Raw genomic sequence first — 8915 nt, 5'->3', positions numbered from 1 at the left:
GCTAACAATATTGCAACAATCATAAGATCTCTGTCCCTTTGGCCCTCTTCAGTTCTCTTAATATGTGGTACCATGCCACACCCACAGCAAACCACAGCAAAGGTAGAAATGATCACTGAGAAAGGGCTCTACTAATATGTCTCTCCAGGATCCAGAAGCTCACATCAGTGATCTCTGGTAACAAAGTCTATCCACGTTTGACTATTGCCTAATGTAGTTACTACTTAGGCACCAGGCATTAGGAAATGATAGGATATCAGGAAGTGTAAAACAGGGTCCCGTAGGGAGACCATGAACTCACTGATGGCTTAGTTGAAGAGCCAAGACACATGTGTGTGTTTGTGTGTGTGTGTGTGTGTGTATATATATAGTTGTTGAGATGAAATCTCACTCTGTTGCCCAGGCTGGAGTACGGTGGTGTGATCTCAGCTCACTGCAACCCCCACCTCCCTGGTTCGAGCAATTCCCCTGCCTCAGCCTCCCAGGTAGCTGGGATTACAGGTGCACGCTACCACGCCTGGCTAATTTTTTTTGTATTTTTTAGCAGAGACGGGGTTTCACCATGTTGGCCAGACTGGTCTCAAACGCCTGACCTCAGGCAATCCACCCACCTCAGCCTCCCAAAGTGCTGGGATTACAGGTGTAAGCCACTGCACCCAGCCTCTGTCTCTCTCTCTCTCTTTCTCTTTCTCTCTCTCTCTATATATGTATATATGTATGTATGTATATGTACATATATATTTCATGTTTTATATATATTTATAATATACAATATATAAATATATATTATATATTGTGTATATATGTGTATATATAAATATACAATATAAAAATATATATTATATATAAATGTTTTTATATATGTATGTGTGCGTATATATGTATGTATATGTATAAATACATATATATATATAAACATTTTTAATAATAGCAGCAAAACCCATGTAAAAGTCCCTAAGCATTAGCATTTGTCAGGGGCTGTTCGGTCGTCACAATGATCCCATATAGTAGCTACTTTCATTATCTCCATTTACAAAGAAAGAAACTGAGTCACAGAGGGGTTCAGTAATTTTCCCAAGCTCAAAGAGCTAGCAAGTGAAAGCTAGAATTTAAACCTCATAAATGGCCTTGGAGTTCCAGCGCTCAACCACAGAGCAGTTATTCACTGGAGTAGATAATCCTATGTGACGATCACATGCTGATGAAGGAAACTGGAGGAAAAAAAGAGCTCACTTTGCAGCCAGGATGTCAGGGATTCTGCATCCCTTATTAAATTCAAACATTGATTTTCCAAAGTGTAGGAAGGTGTGAGAATTTCCCAGTAGAAAGGAGTGGCCGCCTCCTCTTCTTTGCAAGGAATTACCCTGTAACCACCACTACACATACACGTACACAGACACTCTCCCTAACTCGCGTGCCTGCCAGCCGGCAGACTCAACCATTGCTTTTGTCTGGCTTAGCACAGCCCATGTCAGACTGTGAGGTACCACAACATGCCGCTGGGGAATCCACACAAGAGACATACTTCTTTAATAGCTTCTCCTAGAGGCTTGCTACACAAAGCCCTGGTCACAGAATAGCAGCATTGAAGCACCTGGGAACTTGTTAAAAATACTACATACATCTCAGGTCCTACCTCAGAATTACTGATTCAGAATCTGCATTTTAACAAGATCCCTTGGTGATTTAGTTCGCATTAAAGTGTGAAAAGCCTGTCTTAGAGGACACCTCTCTGCTTAAGCATCTTTGCCCCTGCCTGCTCCCACGTGACGTTCACAGGCCTTCACCTCCCTCAAGCATCTGCCATCACATCAGGGCATCTCAGCTGGGCGCAGTGGCTCACACCTGTAATCCCAGCACTTTGAATGGATCACCCACCTTATTTGGGGGTTTGAGATTAGCCTGACCAACATGGAGAAACCCTGTCTCTACTAAAAATACAAAATTAGCCAGGCATGGTGGCTCATGCCTGTAATGCCAGCTACTTGGGAGGCTGAGGCAGGAGAATCACTTGAACCTGGGAGGCAAGGCAGAGGTTGCGGTGAGCTGAGATCATGCCATTGCACTCCAACCTGGGCAACAAGAGCTAAACTCCATCTAAGAAAAAGAAAAAAATCAGGGCATCTCAAGTTCAAGGCCAAGGAAGAAGCAACAATTCCTTCTCACCCCAGCCCATCTTCTGAGTCCTAGTTTCCTGTCATCTTACGCAACATCTATACAGGAGGTATACACATGGGCACGAGTGGGCAAGGCTGCTTATTCATTAAAAGAGACCTGGAAATTGAGTTGTAAAAATAGATATAATTTTAATACATGTAGTAGGAAGAACAGGCGGGAAGATAAGAGAGAATTGCATGCAAGCCTCCCTTAATACATTGGGAGAAGGCAGAATGTAAACTGTAACCAAAAGCCAGGCAGAGTGCAGAAAGGCAATTGGAGTCTGGATCTGGACAGCCTGGTGGGACAGCAGACACAGTCTCTCTTTCTCTCTGGAGAGTAGTCACGTCTGTCAGAGCAGAGGCAGTCCTAAATAGCAGCCACCACGCTGCTTACTTAAACAACAAAATATGAGAGGACAGAATGGAGAAAACGGAAAGCATACAGTAGAAGTGGAGCCTGATGAGCTCTTTCTGAAAGTTTGCTCAGTGCACATTCCAGGTGCCGACCATGGCTGAGGCTGAAATGGCAGTTGCTGCCCTGCGGCACAACCGCTGGTTGTGGGCATCTGTGGAGATACAGATATGAACTCCCCTTAACTAAGTCACATCCGGCAATAAGCAAGGTCATAAATCAATAGATATTGCTGAAAGCCTGGTTTTAAGACAAGTTTCTCCTTTCAGTGATGTTTAGAGCCAAATTTCAGGGGGAAGAAGTAGGATAGTAAAATGTCTTGGCATTTTTAGATCACTTAAAGAGATTGTTTTGCAGCAAAAATGAAGTATTGATAGTAAGGCAGATGCCTAATACTGAAAATCTAATGTTATTAAGCATTATAGATATTGATTAGAGAGTAAATTAAACATGCCCTATATACTGATGTAGGAGTTTAATATTTACCGCAAGTACCGTAGGATCATCATTACCTTCCTTCCGCAAGCTGGCGTTTAGTCACCGTCAGCTGGAATGGCATTTGGAGAACAGTGATAAGTACTCAGGTACTGAAAGGCACCCACAAAGTGTCAATAAATTGTATAAGTAAGAGGCTTTGCCACTCTGCAAGTGACACAAAGACAGATGGCTTCCCATCAAAGAGTTTCTGAGACAAAGCTTTATATAAATAGGAGACTGGAATTAGACGGTAATAGAGAGATTCTGTTCTCAGTGGTTGGGATGTAAATTAATTTAGCCTGTCCAGTTTGTAGAGCTTCATCTGTTACACGAGGGGCCTATAATGTGGCTGTCAAGATGTGCTCGGAGGTTTACAACTTTATTTGTCACTCTTGCCTTATGCAGAACCACTAGAATTCTAACAGCCTGAACCTTCCACCAAGAACCCAGATCTATTTGATGTTAGGGTTATTGCCATGTGGATGGCCAAATGGTAACCAGGATTGGATATAGAAATCACTATGATATTTACAGTGGAGGCTCATGATACCTGAGTTTGGTGTTTGCTGTAGATGGCTTCCTGTGAGGTAGCACAGATAGGCAATGGGCATCTGGTTGTTGACTTAGAATGATGTCATCAGAACCAGAGGAAACCATAGCAGAAATCTCAAAGAGCAGCACCCTCTATAAAGAAAATATTGAAGACCATGGAAGTTAGAAGTCTTCCTTGCTCAAGAGTGCATGCTTAGTGCCAGTGGCTAGCCCAGGATCCAGACCACTAGACTCACAGCCAGTTTGCATGCTCTTGAACCCCGTAGTCAAAGATGTGACTCTATCTTTGTCCTTTTGTAGCATTCGAATCGTGTTTTGATACTGATTTGATATTCTCACCAGTATGGCTAGATAAAATAAGAACACCTTTGTGATACTTTTGCCTAATAATGATGGCAGCTTGTAATAATTGAGCACCTGCTATAGGCCAGATGCTGTGATGTGCTTCACAACTAGACCCTCATTTAGTCCATGCAATAACCCTATAAGATAAGCAATAGTATCATGATTTTCTTTTTTCTTTCTTTCTTTATTTTTTAAGCTTTCTATTTTTTTATTATACTTTATGTTCTAGGGTACATGTGCACAATGTACAGGTTTGTTACATATGTATACATGTGCCATGTTGGTGTGCTGCACCCATCAACTCGTCATTTACATTAGGCATATCTCCTAATGCTATCCCTCCCCCCTCCATACCAGAATCTCTGGGACACATTTAAAGCAGTGTGTAGAAGGAAATTTATAGCACTAAATACCCACAAGAGAAAGCAGGAAAGATCTAAAATTGACACCCTAACATCACGATTTTCTTTTAAGAAAGAAAGAGAGTAAATAGTTTCCCCATAGCCACACAGTGAGAGGCAGAGCCAGGATCTGAGCCTATAATTTGACTGCAAAGTCTGCCCCTAACTATCATAACATACTATACAGAAAATCTGTAGTTTAGGGTAGTTCAATGGGATTTTTTAACTTTGTGATGGAGCCAAATTCAGTAGACACTGTACTGTGTGCACCCATACAACCATTCTGATGTTCATTTTCAGCACAGTATTCAATAAATTACATGAGATATTTAACAGTTTATTATAAAATATGCTTTGTGTTAGATGACTTTGCCCAATGGTAGGCTAATGTAAGTGTAGGCAGGGCTGAGCTATGATATTCTGTGGGTTAGGTGTATTGAGTACATTCTCAGCTGATTTTCCACTTACCATGGGTTTATCGGGATGTACTCCTGCCATGAGTTGAGGAGCATCTGTATTCCCACATACCTCACCATAAAGTTGTGTTGATATTTACTCTCCTCTGAGCAAAGCCCTTGCTCAGAGCTGTCCTGCTTTTTCAGGAACACCAGCTAAATACAAAATCAGCCTTGAAATGCCCTGGCTTGGGGGCTGTCATCCCTGGTCATCTCTGTCCTCGAAACAGCTACAGCAGCAGCAGTGAATTGTCTCTTTCAAGCACCTGCAGCGAGTACTCCAGTGGCTCCTCCTACACGTGGCACGATGGGAAGAACCTCAGGAAAAGGGTAAGGCCTCCTTTTAAGCACTGTGGCATCAGACTGAACCAGAAGAGAATCCTCTTCTGGTGGGATTTGGTCATGGAGGTGAAGGGCAGGTGGGAGGGGTAAGAAGGAAGCCACCATTTGCGGAGCACCTGCTCATGTATTATATTGACCTCCTTTCATCAGTGCCATAGCCTTGTAAAACACTATTTGACTCTAAATTGGAGGCAGCATGGTGAGATGACAGAGACCACAACTTCAGTGCAGGTAGGCATATTTCTACTTATATACATGCCAAGAGTTCCTTTACCAGGATTTTTAATAATTACTACTACTAGAAGACTCCCATCTACACAGTGGGCTTGCAGAGCTGGAGGTTCCTTCGTGCCCTGCGTAGACTTCTTTGTACACTGATGTAAGGGAAATATTTGAAATAGCTGTTTTATCCATTCCCTAATGTTGGAGAAAAGGAAACAGCACACGAGAATGGAAACCCTGGATCGGTGTATTTGGAGGTCGTTTTTCTACCATTTGTATACATTTAGTTCATGGTTTTAGCAGTGTAGAAACCAAGAAAATCTAGAACTCCCAGGAGATATTGATGAGGGAATAGCTTTGTCATCCTCTGAACAAGAACTCAGAAGATTTCACGTTTGCATTTAGGGCTTCTTCCCTTGTACTCATACTTCCAATGCAAAGTACGGAGCCTGCTGCATTATCAAAATTGCCCCCTCTAAGGAGTTGTTAGGTGCTCTGAATAATGACTGCTCAGAGCCTGGTTCGGAGCAGACTGGAAAGATGGTCAGGGATGTTTCCTCGCTTTGTGAATATCGCTGGCTCCCAGAGCCCCTAGCTCTGTTCTTTTCACTTTCACACCACTTTTTCTCTCTGCCTCTCAAAGGCTTTTCACTTTCTTTTATTTTTTGGCTGGAATTCTTCCAATTACAGTAGCTTTTGATGTTCTAAGGCAATCTCTCCCCTGAATGAGGAAAAAGAAGGTTCTTAAGGCACTTCATGGACAGTCAGGTGGCTCTTTTCTGGATCCTTAATAGGGCTCTGCCATGGTCGTGGAGTACCAGGACACCTGTCACATCTCACAGTGAACAGTCTTGTTTCTCAGGGACCTAACAAGCCAGACCCAGATTCATGAAGACATTTGAAATGTGTATTACTTAAGAAAGTTCTGCAGTTTCTTACTTTGTGCTGGATACTCATGTAGTATTAACTTACATAATAAACATGTATCATATTAATATGAATTTGTGTAGTAGCTTATGTAACGATTAACATATGATTGATTGCGCTTTTTGAGTTCACAAGTATGTTTTTTTTAAATACTTGTGTAGAAACAGAAAGGAAGCCTGCATGAAATGCACTAGCCTGCCCTACAGAGGAATTTGGCTCTAGTTGATGAGAAATTACCATATGTAGCACGGCTTTTTAAGGACTTCAGAAGCATTAGATCGTGTAATGCTCCCAGTCGCCTACTAAGTAGGCTCTCCTATTCTCCCCATTTCACAGAAGACAACACTGAGGTGTGAAGAAGTTAAGTAACTGGCCCAAGATGCCACAGGCAGTACATGGCAGAGGCAGGCTCCAGAAGGTTCTAGAACCCACATTCTTAATTGTTCTTTTATACTGGCCTTGTTGAATCAGCCTGAAACGTGGTGAGGTTGCTTCAGTGATTGAGATTGGTTTGCTCCCATTGAGACCAAGACGCCCTTTAGGAAAAAAAATGTATAAGATTCTTGTCCAGTCAAGAAATGGAAGAGGACTGTGGACATTAAATACAGGCCTCAACCTCAGCAACAGCATCTTTTAGTCAGCCACATTGCTTCCCAAGAGCAACTCTCTTCCAACTTTCGCAGCAAAGGATGGATCTGCCTGTGGGAAGTGCCAGCTCCTCCCCACCATCACTCCCACAGGGCGTTCATGTATCTCTCACCCCCAAGCTTCAAGATTGGCCTAGGCTTTTCTCCAGCTATTAAATACTATAACCTCCTGTGGAGGACTGAAGGAGGAATGTGGCTGATCTCACCGGGCAGACAGCCTGGGCCCTGGGAGGTTTGCAGCCACCGGCTCTGGGGCAAGTCGCAGTGCAGCACTGGGCAGGCTCCAGAATGGCGGAAAGGAGGCAAGGCAGAGGCTGAGCATGTCTTCTTGGGGGGCAAACACATCCACATTTTTCAAGCTCTTCTGGGGTACTTTGGCCTGGCTTCTCTTATTTATTGTCAACGTGACTATCAGGATCATGGAAATTCTTAGAAACTCACACTGTGGCAACTGCTTTCTGGTGGATCTGTAATATCCAGATTCACTAATGGGACTTCTTCTGATTTCTAAAGGAATTTGTAATGGTACAGGGAAGAGGAAGTGGGGCAGTGTCACCAAATAGCATCTACTGCCAGCAACTTCTGACGGTGGAGAATTTCCTAAAGAAAAATTATAATTTGATTTAAAAACAAATAAATGTGTGCATTGTTGATAGCAAGAGTAATTTTCATGAAAATGCCTTAGATGTAAGCAAATGTTTACAGTGTACTAAGAAGCCCGGATTCAAATGGAAGTTTCTGACCTTTTTTTCAACCTCTGCACATAAGTGTGTGGGGCAGGGAGGAGACTGATGTAGCCAAACTGGTATAGAGTGCATTTCTGAAACCCAGAGCCTTCTTTTGAAGCTCTTTACCATTAATCATATAGCCTTTTTTTTTTTAATGGAGTCTCACCCTGTCTCCTGGAAAGGAGTGCAATGGTGCAATCTCAGCTCACTGCAACCTCCACCTCCCAGGTTCAAGCGATTCTCCTGCCTCAGCCTCCCGAGTAGCTGTGATTACAGGCATCTGCCAACACGCCCAGCTAATTCTTGTGTTTTTAGTAGAGTGGGGTTTCACCATGTTGGTCAGGCTGGTCTCGAACTCCTGACCTCGTGATCCACCTGCCTCAGTCTCCCAAAGTGCTGGGATTACAGGCATGAGCCACTGTGCCCAGCCCAAATAGCCTTCTTAAGAAGTCGCTAGGTCAGCCCCTTAAACTCTGCAAGTACCATTTAAGAAATAGTGTAGGGTAACCTGTGATCTCTATTGTGACACTGACTAAGGTAAAGGGGAGAAGAGGGGCCAAGCTTGACTTTAGTAGTATAGCATCAATTAGGGCTGCAGGCTCTGGGGCCAGACTGCCTGGGTTCACGTCCCCTCATGGCCACTTTTGAACTGAGTTGAAATCGACAATGCTGTAGAAAGAGCCTGAGAATCCAGAGTTCACACCTTTGCTCCAGCTCTTTCTGTGTGATCTCCAACAGACCCAACAATGAGTCTCAGTTGCCTGTTCTGAAGATGGAGTGAAAGTACTCTGTAAATGGCTGGTATACAGCAGAGGCTCAGTAAATGTTAGCTTTCTTTTTTTTCCCCCCCCCTTCCATTTCTTATTAGCAAAACTATGAAAAAGAAATGAATATGTAGAGCACAGTCTTTTCTCTCTGTCATTTCCCATACATTTTTCCAGTGCTGAGGCTGGCATTGGGGAAGGGTGATGGGCAAGGAATTGACCTTTCTAAATTTGGTAGGTGAATAATTACTATCAGGTTCTAACAGCGAATGCCCAGCTGCTGTGTGTGTGTGTGTGTATGTGTGTGGTAACTTAAGAAAGTTTTCACAGATATCTGTTGCCTACCAAATAAAGTCATGAAGTCACAGAACTATCAAATGTGAGCGTAAAGATATGAACCAACTTGCTTTTCCAGCTTTACCCGCTGCACCTATCATAGACACTCTACAATAAGATCATGTCATTTTCTAGTCATTCCCCCAAT

At 43.1% G+C, this 8915-nt stretch overlaps 1 protein-coding gene across 2 annotated transcripts in view; it reads left to right on the top strand.

The window, feature by feature from the left end:
* The window catches only part of NCKAP5 (NCK associated protein 5), a 914274-nt gene that overhangs the window by 757642 nt on the left and 147717 nt on the right, over positions 1 to 8915 (top strand). For both annotated transcript variants that reach the window (XM_021924271.2, XM_021924272.2), the window contains exon 12: positions 4949 to 5131. In XM_021924271.2, the coding sequence (XP_021779963.2) occupies positions 4949 to 5131 (183 nt within the window). The remainder of the gene's footprint in view (positions 1 to 4948; positions 5132 to 8915) is intronic.

Source organism: Papio anubis, chromosome 10 (genome assembly GCF_008728515.1).
Source record: "Papio anubis isolate 15944 chromosome 10, Panubis1.0, whole genome shotgun sequence".
NCBI classification, from domain to species: Eukaryota; Metazoa; Chordata; class Mammalia; order Primates; family Cercopithecidae; genus Papio; species Papio anubis.
Note: the sequence above shows the minus strand (reverse complement) of the source record. Positions and strands in the feature narration are given on the sequence as shown.